General features: G+C 37.4%; 1 protein-coding gene across 1 annotated transcript in view; it reads right to left on the bottom strand.

The window, feature by feature from the left end:
• CRYL1 (crystallin lambda 1) overlaps nucleotides 1–18,323 on the bottom strand; it is a 179,095-nt gene that overhangs the window by 141,646 nt on the left and 19,126 nt on the right. The window contains 1 exon segment of the mRNA XM_020968784.2: nucleotides 92–218. Within this exon segment, the coding sequence (XP_020824443.1) occupies nucleotides 92–218 (127 nt within the window).

Here is an 18,323-nt window from a genome sequence, read left to right as displayed (position 1 = left end):
CCGCTCCCATCCCTCCAACACAGGCAAAATGCATCGTACTTCAGAATCATTACTGCCCATAGGCAAGGTGATTTACAGATGCTCCTCTCACCTGAATGTACATGGCGCCCTCTACTGCCACTTTGATGTCGGTGCAACCACTTATGAGAGCCAGCTGCTGATCAGCACTTAACGATCCTTTCAGTGTACCAGACTGCTCCAGGGCCTTCATCTCTTTTCTAGAAGAAAACAACAGAAAAAGATCACAGGATGTATTCGAGATAGGCAGTTACGGAAACAAAAGACACCTCCATACCTAAGAGTCTGTGTGCCTAGGATGCTTCAGGGAAACACTCACATGCAACATATACATATAAGGTGGATCACAGGGTTATGCCACTTAAGGAATAGCAAAGCAGGTAGTAAAGTAATGAGTTCCCTATGGAAAAAAAAGGATTTTTATTTTCAAAATGTGGGGCGGGAGAGGGGAAATTTAAGCTTGGGTATATTTTTCATTTATTCTGGAGAGTTTAAGTTTGTTTATTTTTAAAATTTTCTATCTTGGAATAGTCCCAGGAAATGAGCATCTTCTTCAGGAGGCCTGTCAGGGACAGCATTCATATATAACTTCCGCCTCAAGCTTCATCCCATACAAATAATAGAACACAGAGCAGAGAACGCAATATTATTATGCCTGCTTTGGGGAAACATTTTCCAAAGGGCCTGACCTGTTGTAGCCTTACCTATGAATTGAAACTTTAGAATATTACAACTGGTTAAGATCAAAATCAACCATGTCATTGAGGTCCAAAATACTACAAAAGGAGAAACTTCTAAGAACTAAAAACATGTACTAGGAGGGAAAGAAATGAAGGGAGGAAGAGAAGTAGGGGGAGAAGGACCAAAATATGAGAGAAGAGAAGAAAAGAAGGGAAAAGATGGAAATCAATATACAACAGGATAACACAAAAGGATGAAAACCAGAAATAAATTACAACTGGGGTACAAAGAACAGATCAGAATTCTAAACCTATTACTATCCTCAACTCTAAAGAAATGATGACTTTGTGAATGGCTAAAGTCAAATAGACAATGACATATGTTACAATTAGCCTGTGGATCTTGACACACAATTTTATCTGACCTGCTCTCTTAATCTACTGATTTCCATACATTGACAAGCTATACTTAGTACACTGTGGTACTCAATATCAAGCAAATAAAGTTTTACAAGGGTAGATACTTTTCCCTGTGGTGATATGGGAATATGACAGACTGAGGATAAAAAGAAATGAAACAAGAAGAGACCCAGAAAGAGTCCCTTTATCATGAGACCAAGGGAGAAAAAAAGGTCTCATTTTGTAGTCATTTAGTCCATAAACATTTATTAAGTGTTCACTGTGGGCTACACACTGTGCTAAGCACTGGGGCTACAGAGCAAGGCAAAAACAGTCCCTCCACGCAAAAAGCTCACAGTCTAATAGTGGAGACAAAATGAAAACAACTATATATCTCCAAAATATAAAGTGAATTGCCTAAATTGGAAATAATCAACACAGAGGAGGTATTAGAACTAAGAAGCATAGGGAAAGGTTTCCTGTGGAAGGTGGAACTTTTAACTAAGACTTGAAGGATGCCAGGGAAACCAGTAGGTGGTAGAAATGAGGAAGCAGAGATGAAAACAGAGAGGACTCCAGGCATGCCAGTGAAAATGTAGAGTCAGGAGACGGAATGCTTTGTGGAAGGAACATCAAGGAGGCTAGTGTTTGGGGGAAAGATAATGAGTTCAATTCAGATACGTTGAGTTCAAGGTACCTGTGGGACATCCTGTTTAAGATGTCCAATGGGCAGCTGAAGATGCAAGGCTGGAGGTCAGCTGAGAGGTAGATATAAGAATCATCAGTATAGAGAAGATAGCTGAATCCATGAGAGCTGCTGACATAACCAAGTGAATTAGTATAGAGGGAAAAGAGAAGAGAAGCCAGGATAGAACTTTGTGGGACACTCACAGTTAGTGGGCATGATTGGGATGAAAATCCAGCACAGAAAACTGAGGAGCATTCAGAAAGACAGGAGGAGAACTAGGAGATATTAGCGCCATGAAAAAATCTAGAAAGAAGAGACTATGAAGGAGAAGAGGGTGATTAATAGGGTCAAAGGCTACAGAAAGCCAAGAAGGATAAAGATTAAGGTCATTAGATTTGTCGATTAAGAGGTCATTAGATTTCCCCCAGTGACACCCAGCAGCATCCAAACAATTATGGAGAAGGTATGGGAGTTTAAGAGTTTGTTAAGTGGAACCCTGAAACAGGAGGCAGAGTCAAGATGGTGGAGTAGAAGAAGGGACTCACCTGCACTCTCCCAAATTCCTCTCCAAACAACTTTTTAAAAATGCCTCAAAATGAATTCCGGAGCAGCAAAACCAACCAAAGGATGGGGTGAAACAACTTTCCAGTCCAGGACAACTTAGAAAGTCAGCAGGAAAGATCTGTGAAAGTGGAGTGGAGTCTAGCACAGGCCATGTCCCAGCAAGCCAGGAGCAGGGCTTGGGGCCACTGCATCAGGGGCAGCAGCTTTCAGAGCTCTCAGCCCACAGATGGTAAGGGGGAGGAGCAACAAATCAGAAGGAGATTACTTGGGACCCCTGGTTGGCACTGGGTGCAGGGCTCTGTTGCATTGCCTATACACGGTTCCCAGTTGCAGTTCCAAAGCCAGGAGGAATGCAAGTACACTAGTACTTGTGGCCCACAAGGGAGTGGGAACTCTGGTCATAGTTCCAGGGTGAAAAAAGAGTACTTGTGGTCACTCACAGACCAGAACACAGGCCAGGAGAGCAGTGACCACACCTTTCCTTAGGTCATACCACCTTGGAAGCACCAAAAACCTAGACACCCAGAACTAGCTCTGAGAACAGTAGCACAAAAGACCTGAAGCTTGGGACAGCACTCTCTCCACCCCAGAAGCAGAGCCCAATTTTAACCTAAATTCAAAAGTCAAGAAACAGGCTGGGGAAATAAGCAAATAATAAAAAAGAGAACCTGACCTAAGAAAGTTGCTATGGTGACAGGGAAGATCAAAACACAAACTCAGAAGAAAAGAAAAGTCAAAACACCTATGTGCAAAGCCTCAAAGAAAAATGTGAATTAATCACAGTTCTCCCCCCCAAAAAAAAAAAGAATTCCTGGAAGAGCTCAAAAAGAAAGGTAGAGGGAAAACTGGGAAAAGAAAAGTATGAAAAGAAAAACAGCTTAGCAAAGGAGGCACAAAAAAATAAGGAAGAAAATAACAACTTAAAAAACAGAATTGGCCAAACGGTAAAAGAGGCACAAAAATCCACCAAAGAGCAGAACTCCTTAAAAACCAGAATTGGCCAAATGGGAAAAGAGGTACAAGAGTTAACTGAAGAAACTAATACCTTAAAAATCAGAATTAGGCATGTGGAAGATAATGACTCCATGAGTCATCAAAAAACAGGGAAGAAAATGTGAAATATCTCATTGGAAAACAACTGACTTGGAAAATAGATTGAGGAGAGATAATTTAAGAATTATTGGACTACCTGAAAGTCATAATCAAAAGGAAAGAGTTGAAACATCATATTTCAAGAAATTATCAGGGAAAATGGCCCTGATATCCTAGAACAAGAGGGTAAAATAGAAATTAAAAGAATCTACTGATTACCCTCCTGAAAGAGATCCCAACATGAAAACTCTCAGTAATATTATAGCCAAACTCCATAGCTCCCATGTCAAGTAGAAAATATTACAAGCAGCCAGAAAGAAACAATCAAATATCATGGAGTCACAGCCAGGATAATATAAGATTTAGCAGCTTCTACATTAAAAGACCAGAAGGCTTAGAATGTGATATTCTAGAGAGCTAAAACAGGATTACAACCAACAATCACCTCCCCAGCAAAACTGAGTATAATCCTTCAGGAGAAAAAACAGATATTTAATGAAATAGAAGATTTTCAAGCATTCCTGATGAAAAGAACAAAGCTAAATAGAAAATTTAACTCTCAAATACAAGACTCAAGAAAAGAATAAAAAAGAGAGAAATCATAAGGGATTCAATAAGGTTAAACTGCTTACATTCCTACGTGGGAAGATGATATTTGTAACTTCTAAGAATTTTTTCATTATTAGGGTGGTTAAAAGGAGTATATATAGACAGAGGGTGTGAGTTGACTATGATGGGATGATTTAAAAAATAAAATCAAATTAAGAAGTGAGAAGGAAGGATACACTGGTAGGAAGAGGTAGAACAGGGTAAATTATCTCACCAAAAAAAGGCATGAAAGGAAGAGCTTTTACAGTAGAGGTGAAGATGGGTGTGGTAGCAGGAAATGCTTGATCCTTACTCTCATCAGAATTGGCTCAAAGAGGGAATAATATGCACACTGAGTTGAGTACATAAATCTATCTTACCCTAGAGGGAAATAAGAGGGGAGGGGAGATGAGAAAATCCAGGGGGGGAACGGGTGAGAGAAGGGAGGATAGATTAAGGGAGGCAGTGGTCAGAAGCAAAACATTTTCAAGGAAGGACAAGGTAAAAGGAGAAAAAGAGAAGAATAAAGGGCAGAGGGAATAGGACAAAGGGAAATATACATTAGTAATCATAAATGTGAATGTCAATGGGATCAACTCACCCATAAGATAGAAGCAGATAGCAGAATAGATTAAAAAACAGAATCTTACAATACACAGTTTGCAAGAAACATACTTAAAGCTGAGAGAAACACAGAGAGTAAAGGTAAGGGGGCCTAGAGCAGAATCTATTCCATTTCATCAGAAGTTTTAAAAAAAAAAAACAACAGGGGTAGCAATCATAATCTCAGACAACATAAAAGCAAAAATAGATCTAATTAAAAGAGATAAGTATTTTGGCATTTTGCTAAAAGGTACCATAGACAATAAAGTAATAACAGTACTAAAGTACGAAATAAACAGTTAAACTACACTAGGTTAGCACCTCAACTTTCCCTTCTCAGAACTAGATAAATCTAACCATAAAATAAATAAGAGAGAAGAGACAAATATAATTTTAGAAATGTTAGATATGACGGGAGAAAACAGAATGAAAATAAAAAGGAATACACCTTTTTTTTTTCAGCTACACATGGCACCTTCACAAAAAATTGACCATGTATTAGGGCATAAAAACTTCACAAACAAATACAGAAAAGCAGAAATATTAAATGCATCCTTTTCAGACCATAATGCAATGAAAGTTGCATTCAATAAAAAATCCACAGAAACACAGACTAAAAATTCATTGAAAACTAAATAATAAATAATAAACTAAACAATAAAGAATGAGTGGGTTAAAGAATAATCAATAATTTCATTAAAGAGAATGACAACAATGAGACAACTTACCAAAACTTATGAGATGCAGCCAAAATAATACTTAGGGGAAAATCTATATCTCTAAACACCTACATCAATAAAATAAAGGGCAGAGCAATGAATTGTGCATGCAACTTAAAAAAAATTAGAAAAAAATTTAAGCCCTAATTAAACACCAAATTAGAAATCTTGAAAATCAAAGAAGAGATTAGTAAAATTGAAAGTAAGAAAACTTATTGAACTAATAAATAATATTAGGAGCTGGTTTTAAAGAACTGAGTCAAATTAATAAGAATACAAGTCATTCCCTAATGGATAAATGGTCAAAGAATATGAACAAGCAGTTTTCAGAAGAATAAATGAAAGCATCTACAGTCATATGAAAAAATTTTCTAAATCACTATTGATTAAAGAAATGCAAATTAAAACAACTCTGAGGAAGCACCTCACACCTATCAGATTGACTATTGTAACAAAAAAAGAAAACGACACATGTTGGAGGAGACATGGAAAAATACAAACACTAATGCACTATTAGAGGAGTTTCGTACTGATCCAACCATTCTGGAGATAAATTGGAACTATGCCCAAAGGGTTATAAAACTGTGCATACCCTTTGACGCAGCAATACCGCTACTAGGTTTTTATACAAAAATGATCAAAGAAAAGGGAAAAGGACCTATATGTACAAAAATAGTTACAGTAGCTCTTTTGGTGGTAGCAAAGAATTGAAAATTGAGAGGATGCTTATCAATTGGGGAATGGCTGAATATTCTGTGTGTGTGATTGTGATGGAATATTGTTGTGCTATAAGAAAATGTGAGCAGAATAGTTTCCAAAAATTCTGGGAAGATTTATGTGAACTCATGCAAAGCAAAGTGAGCAGAGCCTGGAGAACATTTCACAAAATAACAGCAATATTTTATAATCATGTACTGTGAATAACTTAGCTACTCTCATCAAGACAATGATCCAAGACAAGTCTGAAGGACTTATGATAAAAAAAAAAAAAACGTTATCCACCTGCAGAGAAAGAACTGATATATTCTGAATACAAATTGAAGTATATTTTTTTTACTTTATTTTTCTTACTTTTTTTGCAACATGGCTAATATGGAAATATCTTTTGCATGATTTCACATGTATAATTGATATCACATTTATTGCCTTCACAATGAGTAGAGGAGGGAGAGAATTTGGAATTCAATTTTTTTTTAAAATGAATGCTAAAAATAAGTAATATTTTTTTAAGAACGCATTGTCCAAGTAATGAAACGCATCTTAAATCATTAACCACTCATAACAAAGCTCAACAGCTTGGTAACCTTCAGGGTTCTGAACACTACATTTTGTTCCTACAAAAGCCATGGGGTCAGGGTGCAGTAGAAGGCAAAAGTACAATGGGTTATCTGGTTCGCTGCTTACAGTCAAAGTGGACTTGATTAGGTTCATGCCCATGCAAGCCAAGCATGACAGTCTGGTTAAGAAAATGAACTTGGACTAAATCGCAGTAGTGGACCTTGACATTGAAAATATGACAATTGCACCTTTGGCACATTTTCCAAAGGACCATTGTGATTGAGCATCTCTTGAACTCCCTGCTAGTCTGAGCTCTATCTCAGAAAACAGAAGTGCAGCTGGGGAGGACTACCAAGGTCACCAGTGCAACTGGAGACTTAACCAGTTCCCATAAGGCAACAAAATCTGAAAGCAGTTCTTTAATATATGTCTCAGACACCACTGGCTTGGTGTACTGACCTCAGTCCATTAGTTCCTTCTCTGTGCCTGAGAATCGCTACCTGGAAAATTGGAGCAACAGGAAAAAACTACCCCTGTCATGTATTGCTTTCTTCTTTTTTCAGATAAAAGGCAACATAGCAGATAGAATGCTAGACTTAAAAAGCAAGAAACAATGGATGAAGTTCCTATCATTACCAGGAGTTTCCCCAACTCAAGGAATTATTGCTCCTTTGTGGATCTGCAAAAACAGGAAAGTACTAGCACAACTGGGAGCTCTCACAAATGCTGGCCTCTAAGCCAGCAGCCACAAGTTATAAGGAAATAATAAAAAACCCTTCTCCTATAGTGGAGGGATAGTACAAAGAAATGAAGTTGGACAGAATGGAAGAAGCCAGTTGATCAAAAAAGTAGAGAACACCAATTCACAAAAGTCAAGAAAAGATATTTTTCAGGAAGAAGATAGTAAATAGGGTCAGATTACTAGAGGAAAGGCAAAGGTAAAGCTTTTTTTAAATGACTAGTCTTAAAGAAAATTTTCAGAAAAGAAAGAAGGCAGCACTAAATATAGTCAAATGTATTAGAAATAAAAGCACTGGATAGCTACTTTTTTAATTCAAAAAAAATTATTGAACATTTATTCTGTGTAATGAACTGTGGGAAAGATGAATAAATCAAGGTCCTTACCCTCAAGGATCTTAAAATCTGGCAGTTTACAATCCAGCAGCAACAAACCAATAATTTCTGAAATATACATGCATAATTAAGAAATATAATTTGAAGCAAGATTTAAAGAAATACACAGCTACAAATTATAGTATTAGTTTATTGTTGTTGTTCAGTTTGTCTGACTCTTTGTGACCTCATTTAGGGTTTTCTTGGCAGAGACACTGGACTGGTTTACCATTTCGTTCTCCAGCTCATTTTACAGATGAGGAAACTGAGGTAAACAAGGTTAAGTGACTTGCAGGATTGCACATCTAGTAAATATCTGAGACCAGATTTGAACTCAGGAAGATAAGTCTTCCTGACTCCAGGCCTGGCTCTCTATTCACTGCACCACTTACCTGCTCTTAGTATTAGTGCCTTCTTCAATAATTTAAATTGTCAATCAATCACTACTTACTTATGCTTTCCATAAAGCATCACCTTCCTGATGCCATGGTCTTCTTCAAGAACGAAAGACAAACAACAAACTTACGCTTTATTTCAAGTTGAGTAATCCACCTAGAATCTTTTGTTTGTGTAAAATATCCTTCCTAACTCTGAGTAAAGATCTGGGTTCAAATCTCCCTCTGACATTGCCACTAGTTTTTCAAGTTTCAGAAAAGCTTCCGTGCTTTAATTACTGGTTTGTCACTTACCAGTGAGAAGGCATTCATTTACTTTATGAACATTATTCATTTAGCTTCCAGTCTATTTTTTGCCATCTTGGCACTGGGGAAAACTGCTTTCTTTCTGTCCTCTCTTTCCCAGCAGTTTGACTTAAGTCAAAATAACAGATATGCCACTCAATGAGACTCACCTACAATGCACACCCCCCCTCAACTGCCTCTTTCCAAACAGATTTCTCTTTTGAATGACCATTTCTCACTTCTTCGTTTTTTTCTTTAAAGACAATTTTGATAACCAATAATTGTTTAAATTTTTGAACATTATGTCATACATATACTATATCCAGAAACAATAATAAAGCATGTTTAATTTCTAGCAATAATGGAAAATTATTAATAAATTGATGACTAAGATGTTTCAGAGATTAGATGTCATTTTGAAAGAGTCAAATTAATTTAAATAGAATATTTACACTTCCTATAAATAAAAAATGATTCTTTAAATAAGGTCACCATCATAATAATAAAAATTCTTCTATAGTGCTTTTTCCCACTCTGAAAAAATGTCTGAACCCAATTTTTTAAAAAAGTTTTAAAAATAATTTAATGATAGCTGTGTGACCCTGGGTAAGTCATTTAACCCCAATTGCCTCACCAAAAAGCAAAAAAAAAAATTCAAGTAAATACTCTTATGGGAAAGATCAAGTTTCTCATTTAATTAGTTTACACCAAGTAACCATAACACATTAAACTCTTTATGAAAGAGCTACATAAGGTACTTAGATGCCCCCTAGGGTCCTGCCAGCTCTGAAACTTATGGTCCCCCAAAATGGAAATTATTATTATAGCTCTCCTTCAAATTAGAAGAATAAGATCTTTTATGTAGGTACAGTTTTACTACAAAAACATCATCAACGGGATTTCAATACTGTCAGCACTCAAGCCTCCCTCTGGTCATTCTTGTGGTCATTCTCTGTAGGGCCTTGAATGTTTTGAAACTCTTTCTTCTCTCCCCACACTTTATGTCCAACTTCTGACAGCAGTTCACCAAAGATGATCTACCTGTTTACAGTCAGGCATCATCATTTAAAGTCATTTTTTCTGTTGTCCACTCTAATTACAACCGCCCCATTCACTTTGTATGGAATCCATCATAGATACATTGTAGTCATTCCTGCTTTGACCCAGGATAGGCCAGTACTCTCCAGAAATTCCTATTCTGGTGAGTATATTTTGCCAGAGATACGAAGCAAATAACAAAACTATTTTGCCTCTAGAAGTAATCCTCAGTCACTCCTCCACAAGCCTGCAATTCCACACGAAGTTTATTACCACCCTAGTACTACCTTCTGTCTTCCACTATTTCAAAAGATGTGTTAAACTTTCTTAATCCAGTTCCAATGATAGATATCATTAATAGCAGAATTCACAGAGAATTCACAGTTCTCTATGCTCAGTGAAAACACTGTTATGTATAGATTTGCCAGTGACAGACCAGCAAATAATCACAATTTTCTTTAAGTTTATATACCACGCTGTGTCTCTAGTGGAAGCAGGATGGTGTTGTGGAATGCACACTGACCCAGGAGAGACCTGGGTTTGAATCCTGATTCTAATACTTAATAGCTCTGTTCCAGTGAGCAAGTCATTCAACCTCTCTAAGGTTCTGTTTCCTTATTGGTAAAATGAGTATAATGATAACTGTGGGACCTGCCTCAAAGGCCTGGTGGGAGGATGGAGTAACATAATATGTGTCATGTGCTTTGCATTATTAGGCTACCTCTGAAAAGTCATCTATCATCTTATAGAAATATCTCTCACCAGGCAGAATTTTTAACTACTTAATATTGAAAAATTTTATAGAACAAATTAAGATGCAACTGCAGAATCTTAACTGCCCAGTAGAGGTCATTCTAACAAAAGGACTCAAATACAAAATGGTTAACATTGTAATTATACTGTTGTGGTTTTGTTTTGTTTTTTAAGTTGATGACATTTGTAAACTGGTCAAACCCAGTTTCACTTGTTAGGTTTGGTTTGGTCTGGTTTGGTTTTATTTTGTTTTTATCAGTGGTAACCTGCTGCCATGGACCCCTACCGAGTCCTGGAGCTGCTGAGAGAGTTCCACAAATCTAACACCCTCATTATTATTTAGCTCCAAGATACACTGATGACTCAGTATATAATAAAGATAACTTTTGAAGGCTAAATAATGTCCTACACATACATGTATTATTATTATTAAATATATGTAGACCTTTATGTGATAAATAAAATACAAATTCATTTAAAAGCATAAATGAATTCACAGTGATTTTTTTTTGTCATCATGTATTTTCTCAGTCAGCAGATATTACAACTATCACACAGGAATCAACAAAGTTTGACATTAAAGGAATCTTCATACTTAAAAGGGTTTGAAACCACTATTACCAAATGAAACAAAAGTCTTTCAAATGTTACACAAAAGTACCTGATGATAATACAAAAGATCCTAATTTTTTAAAACAAATAATTAGTAGATGAAGTAAAGAAGCATGAGGATATTGATAATAACTGACTCACATAGCACTTATAAGTTTTCAAAGCATTTTATATAGACGATTTCATTTGATCCTCACAACAATCCTGTGAGCAACATGTTATAGATACTATCCCCATTTCATAGAAAATGAAAGATTTGAGATTAACTGACTTACCTAAGGTCACATTAGCTAGCCCATATGATAAGCTGGATTTGAACCAACATGTTCCTTCCAAGTTCTATATTCTATCTACTGAGCCAGGTTATACCTCGAATATACAGCATATATATATGATAATATACATACATATATACATATATAAAATATTTATATAGTTCTTTAAGGTATTCAAAGTGTTTTACATACATTATCTCATTTGATCCTCACAAGGATCCTGTGAGGTTTTAGAGATTAAGTTAGAAAATCAATTTCTTATTTTTACCAGTTGAGTAATGTAATAAAGACCTCTAACTACCACAGAAGTGATCTTTATCTCCAGTATACTTTCTTACATTTTGTTCTTTCAGTGTTTCTCTCCACAAAATTAGACAAAGAAATATCTCTTAAGTTTAGTTTTATCATTTAACATTGGCCTACTGCCCAAAGGAAATCAGAATAAATTAAAAAACCCAGTTATAAATAAAAGAATTTTGTAGTCTTCAGAAAACCAATATAAGGGGCAGCTAGGTGATAGAGCACTGGCCCTGGAGTCAGGAGGACCCTAGTTCAAATCCGGCCTCAGACCAAACACTTGACACTTACTAGCTGTGTGACCCTGGACAAGTCACTTAACCCCAATTGCCTTGCCATGAGGAAGAAAACAAAACAATACAGTTGGTAAAAGTAGAAGGTACACTATGCTCCAGAAGCCATCTCTCCTCGAAGTGACATTCCCTCTACAGTATTCTCTTCCCTCTCCAACATCTTCAATATCTTATTATTGATAATAAATAAATGTCCACTTTGCTCATTGCCATGGAACAAGCAATGGATTTGGAGTTAGAGGCAGTTGTTGTTGTTCAGTCGTTTCAGTTACATCTAACTCTCCATGACCCCATTTGGGGTTTTCTTGGCAGAGATACTGGAGTGATTTGCCATTTCTTTCTCCAGCTCATTTTACAGATGACGAAACTGAAGCAAACAGAGTTAAGTGACTTGCCCAGGGTTAACACAGCTAGTAAGTGTCTGAGGCTGAATTTGAACTTAGGTCTTCCTGCTTCCAGGCCAGGTGTTCTATCAACTGCATCATCTAGCTGCCCCTGGAGTTAGTTTTACCATTTACTACCTGTGTGACCTTGAGCAGCTCATTTACTGTTTTTAGGCCTCAATTTCTTCATTCTTAAAATGAGGCAGTTGGACTTAGGGGACCTTGAAGGCCCCTTCTACCACTTAATTTAGGAGCCTATAAATCAGGTTCATTTCTGATTCCAAGGCTCAGCTCATGCAGTGCTGTGCACCTGGAATAACTTTCCCCTGTCTACAGGAGTCCTACCCATCCTTCAAAGCCCAGGCCCAATTCAACCTGTCTCTACAACACTTTGTAGAGACATATATATAGAGAGAGAAATATATAGATATATACATATATATGGATATACACACACGCATATATATCTCCCTACTCCATGAATAATAATAATGATGACAATAATAACAACTAACATTGATATAGCATTTACTGTGTGTCAGGCACTTTGTAAGTGCTTTACAATTATCTCATGTGATCTTCACAATAACCCTGGAAAGTAGGTGCTGTTATTATTCCCATGTTATAGTTGAGGAAACTGAAGCAGGCAGCCTCTGAGTGACTTGACCAGAGTTACACAGCTAGTTAGGGTCTGTGGTCAGATTTGAAGTCAGGTCCTCCTAATTCCAGGCCCAGTAATGTATTCTCACTGTGACAATCACTTAAACATATATCTTATATCATTACCTATTTCACATCTTCCTGTCTTGTCTAGTCAAACTATAAGATCATGAAGAGAAAAGAACGTATCTTGTATTTTTTTTCTTTTTTTATCTTAAGAAAGCTTCTATGGGGGCAGCTAGGTGGCACCCTGGATAGAGCACCTGGCCCTGGAGTCAGGAGTTCAAATCCAGCCTTAGACATTTGACTTTTACTATATGTGTGACCCTGGGCAAGTCACTTAACCCCACTGCCTAGCCCTGCCCCCCAAAAAATGTTATGAACTGCTCTTCTCCCACAAGCCATCAAGTAAGGAGTTGTTATATAGTTCTTGCAGCAGCTTTGGTGATTTAAGGTAAAGGGGAAAAGCATTTATTAAGCACCTACTATGTGTCAGGCACTGTGCTAAGTACTTTACAAAATTTATCTCATTTGATCCTCAGGACAACCTTGTGAGGTAGGCACTATTATCCCCATTTTACGGTTGAGGAAACTGACTCAGGCAGAGGTTAAGTGACTTGCTGCAGCTAATATGTGTCTAAAGCCAGATTGGAACTCTCATCTGTCTTCCTGATTCCAGGCCTAATGCTCTATCCTACCTCTAACAAAGGATGCTGCAGAACTAAGGGTGCAATGCTCCACACAGTGCTTGATACTGCTGACGCACTGCTATGCGAGCTGGCTACGTTAAAGAGCTTTTTCACCATTAACAAGCAAAGATCCACAGTAGGTAGGGGGAAGGAAAAAGAGTGTGGATTTGGGGGTAAGGAACAACATCCAGTGATATAAAATCCAAGGAATTAATAAAGCTTTAATTCATAAAAAAAAAAAAAGCAAAATGCTTTTATAGCCAAGACTTCCTAAGTTCTTCCTTTCCAAAATCACTTTTTATAGAAATGAGGCTGAGGACTGGGCCTGTAATTGCACAGATGAGTAAACTCTACCAATGCAGGATAAGTTAGACTCAAAGAATAGAAAAAAATTGTGTAGAACATACGGAGAGTGTGGACAAAGTGCCCTAAGGTCACAGGCATTGTGTGTTAAAGGCAGTATTTGAATCCGGGTCCTTCTTGTTCTGAGGCCTGCTCTCTATTTAGGGAAATAATAGGAATTAAATAGCCATTTTGACTCTAAGTGTTCCATATAAATCTCTGTAGAATCAATTTAGCAGCCACAGATAGAGATTAGAGAAAGCTGACTATCTATAAAGAATCTGACTTTCCTGATTCTGCTGCGTCATGACTCATGCAAATAAGCCTGGTCAGGAAGTCCTTGATTCAATTTTGAACTTCTCTGATTTGACTGCAATTGTATACTTCTTACCTTAACACAGCTCCCTCATACAGACACAGAGACACATACAAACATATAAATACAACCTGCACCCTTGCTCCCAAGGAAGCATCAACCAAGCCATTCCAAATAAAGGACAATGTATTCTTCAAGTTCATTCGGAAGTGGGCAAAGCTGAGGGAGATATTCTATTCTAATGCTTGCTTAAGTGGCTGTTCTGCTATCTCATCACAATATGGTGGTGACTTTATCTCCACAACATGATGAGATATCAAAGTAGGACTTTGGTGGAAGAAAAAAGTGTATAGTTCATAAGACTTATAGATGAGGACCGCAAGGCCTAGAAAGATTAGGTGATATTCCCAAAGATATATGGGTAATAAATAACAAAAATTCAAACCTACATCCTCGATTCCAAAGTCAAAGGACTTGCATAAATTTTACATAGAAAAGGGATTTCCGACCTCTAACAAAGTTCTCCAAATAGATTACAGATAATACACTAATTATTACATGGAACCCCCAAACACTATAGGGCCTCTTCAGTGAGAGCTATGGTCATTCATGAGATGGGTCTCGCAATCCAGTCAGGAAAAATCAAAAGAATGAAAAATATGTATTGACCAGATTGTGGCATACAGTTAGAAGAGCAGGCCATCAAGTTAGGAAATCAGTGTGTTTGCGTGTGCATACACACACACAGAGACACATATATGTATGTATACACACACATTTTTAAACAGGCACTACATATGGACAGTGAGCTGGGCCCAGACTGAATAGAGACAGGGCTGAATCACATCTGAGAAAACTGCAGCATTTTAAATGAAAATATGAATTGATTGCAATCTATATAAGCACAGGGAGTATTCACCTTTGTAAGATCACATATTCTCTGAAGCACTCAAGTATATTCTTTTTTTCCTTTTGAAGAGATCTCATTTTAGAGATGCAGTATATTTTCCAGGTAGCTTATATTCAGACCAATGCAGTATTTATATCTACCATTTGGCATTATCTTAGGCTCCTCTTGACACTTATTCCAAAGAATAAGAATTTTATCATCTTGATAATTATTACTAATTTTGGTAATTATTTTGCTAATTGAAATTTTCTACAGGTTATCAGAATGAATGAACTTTAGTCCAGGGCACCAGGAAGGAAGGTCCAGAAATTCCTACCTGGCTCAAAAATAAAAGACCCTTAAAAGCATGATTTAATTTTTATCCAATTTGTTCATCCTGAAATGAAAATTGAGCAAGCACATGGGTGGGCTGAGGAGTGGATATGAGGGTATATGAAAAGCAAACACAACAAGCCTTTTTTCCTCTGTAAAAAGAGACTGCTCCACCTCTCAGTGGGTATTCATTCACCTCAAGATTTTTACTGAACAAGCTGTTCATAACTATTCTCCAGGGAACCACAGCCAAATACCACCAAATGATATTCCAGTTGTTCCTTAACACATCTCTTCTGCCACAGATCCATCTCCCACCCCTTATTGCCTAAACACTGACAGGGAACTTAGGAAAAATTGTTAGTGTCAAAGTCTTGAAGAAAAACATCATCAGCTGCTTACACAACAACAATGCCCTTTGCCAAGAACATCTAAATGCAAATCTGGATTGGAGCGAGGCTTTTTCTTTTTGGAGGGAACTCTGTCTCTACAACATAAAATAAATACTAGTTAAGTCTTTGCCCAGGCAGTCAGCAGATCCTGAGATCAAAACAGATGACCTGCCCTAAGTCAGTGACCTTTCAGAAGTGGGAAGGCTTCCTCTAAAGTAGAAAGAGGCCCATATTTTTGTCTTGAGCTCTTTACCACCAGCTCTGTCCCCTCCATACCAAAATCTTTTAGAAGCAAGGTCCCAAATTGCCAGTACTGGCTTCTGGCTTTGGTGAGGTTGGCTCTTTGGGTGGAAAATCTATCTCCCTTATACAATCTGACAACTGGAAGTGGGGGAATGGGAGTGGGGGTTGGGCAAAGATTCTGGACAGCCAGACAGCAGCAGGAGATTGGAATTCTCAGGTACTTCTCAATTTTCCCTAAGGAACTGGAGGTTGACCACCAAAGATCCACTCCCTGCCCCAACATCCCAAATTATCTCTTGTGATACCTTTTGTACTTAATGCTTATTTATAATTGATAATGTATAATAAATCACTGAAATGCAGTTATGACATTTTCTTTTTCTTTTTTTTTTCTACAAAGATAACCCTTCCACCCCCAGCCTTCTGGCCCTGCTTCCAGCCTAGCACCTGCAACCATCTTCCAGGGGGATGTGAGCTAGCCTCTGCCTCCTCAGCAGCCACAGCTCCTTAAGACCCAGAAAAGAAAGATCTTGACACCAAAATCTTTTTCTCTGTTTATGTGTCAGAAACACATAGGATTTAATCAGTAGAAATAACATTAGAAAAGATGCATTACCATCTGCTTTGCTGCTGAACCTTAAGGTGGACAGAACCCTTCCATCTGAGTTGCAGCTGAAACCTCCTGTGTGTGTTGTCTCCCCCATTAGAATGTGAGCTTGCTGTATGAGTAAAATTAGGAAGGAGGGCGAAACCTGAGGTTTCATTGGTAGACAGACTTCCCAGGTGAACAAACTTCCTCTAACCAATGCAGGTCACACTTTCTCTGCCACTTACAAGCATAGGTTGCTGTCTGGAGCATTGAGAGGTTAAATGACTTGCCCAGAGTCACATAACTAGTTTGTGTAAGAAACAGAACCTGAACCCAGGTCTTCCTGGCCAGCTGTCTAGTCACTATGCCATACTGTACAGCACTAGAAAAATCACTCTTCACCACCCCCAGCATATTGCAGCAGGCACCCCTTGGAAGGTGGGCTCTGGCTACAAGGAAGTGCCTCCCCCTTTTTCATTTTGAGAGGGATGGAGCAAGACCCACAGAATGAACAAAAATGAATGAGTTGCAATATGAATTACAGACCTTATTATATTATCTTTCCCTTCCAAAAAATGTTACTTCTTCCAAACTCTTCAATAGCTATCAAGGGCACCCAAATCCTTCTAGTCACCCAGATTCTAACTTCCATGTAATTTAATCTTCAATATCTAACCAGTTGTCAAATCGTTTTTTATTTCTACCTCCACAAAGTTTCTCTCCCACATGTCTCCTTCTTTCTCTTAACAGTCACCACCCTAATTCAGGACCTGGACTATATGGCAAGAGCTTCTGAATTGATCTCCTTACCTGAAGTCTCTGCTTTCTCCAATCCATCCTGACCATATCAATGGCCAAAGTGATTTTTCCTACAGTGTAGCTCTGATCATATCACTCCTCAATTTAATAAACTTCAGCACCTTCCTACCAATCCTCACGTCAAATATTTCAACTGTTTCACTTTTTAAATTTCTATTTTTGCATAAGTTTTATAATATATAGTGACTAATACAGTAGTAGATGTATATAATTTATATGTAAGTTAATATACACATATGGGAGAGATACCTATTCCATTTTTTTTTTACTCACAAGTGTGTGATGAAAAAAGTTGCCACTCCTCTATAAGAAGCTGCATATTTCATTATGACTAGATAGAAAAAATGTAAAGGGATAAATGGACAATAAAATTTTCCAGTGATTAAGTACCATCATAAGCATTTTATGTACTGAAGCTTCTTTGCTAAATGTAATTAGATGTGAAATAACTTTAAACCTTAACAAAACTTTAAATCAATTAAGTTTAGGTTTATAAAGCTTGATAAATCATTTATTTTAAAAACTCATCATTTTATTCTTTGGACACTAAGACAAGACAGTTCCTTTGTATCATAGAAGAGTAGACACCACCTCCTAGGGAAGGACAGCTGTTAGTCTTTATTTCTGGGGGGTGGAGGAGAATCTCAAAGAAGTTGGGGAATCTAAGTTGATTAGATTTTTGTTAAGAGTATGGCTCTTCACATCTAGGGCCGTATCCCAAAGAGATCATAAAAATGGGAAAAGGACCCATATGTACAAAAATATTTATAGCAGCTCTTTTTGTGGTGGCAAAGAACTGGAAATTGAGAAGATGCCCATCAATTGGGAAATGGCTGAACAAATTGTGGTATATGAATGTAATGGAATACTATTGTGCTGTAAGAAATGATGAGCAAGCAGACTTCAGAAAAACCTGGAAAGGCTGATATGGACTGATGCTGAGTGAAGTGAGCAGAACCAGAACACTGTACACATTAA

This window comes from Phascolarctos cinereus, unplaced genomic scaffold, assembly GCF_003287225.1.
Source record: "Phascolarctos cinereus isolate Bilbo 61053 unplaced genomic scaffold, phaCin_HiC Scaffold_726;HRSCAF=1367, whole genome shotgun sequence".
Classification (NCBI taxonomy): domain Eukaryota; kingdom Metazoa; phylum Chordata; class Mammalia; order Diprotodontia; family Phascolarctidae; genus Phascolarctos; species Phascolarctos cinereus.
The sequence above is the reverse complement of the archived record's forward strand: the minus strand, read 5'-3'. Positions and strand labels throughout refer to the sequence as shown.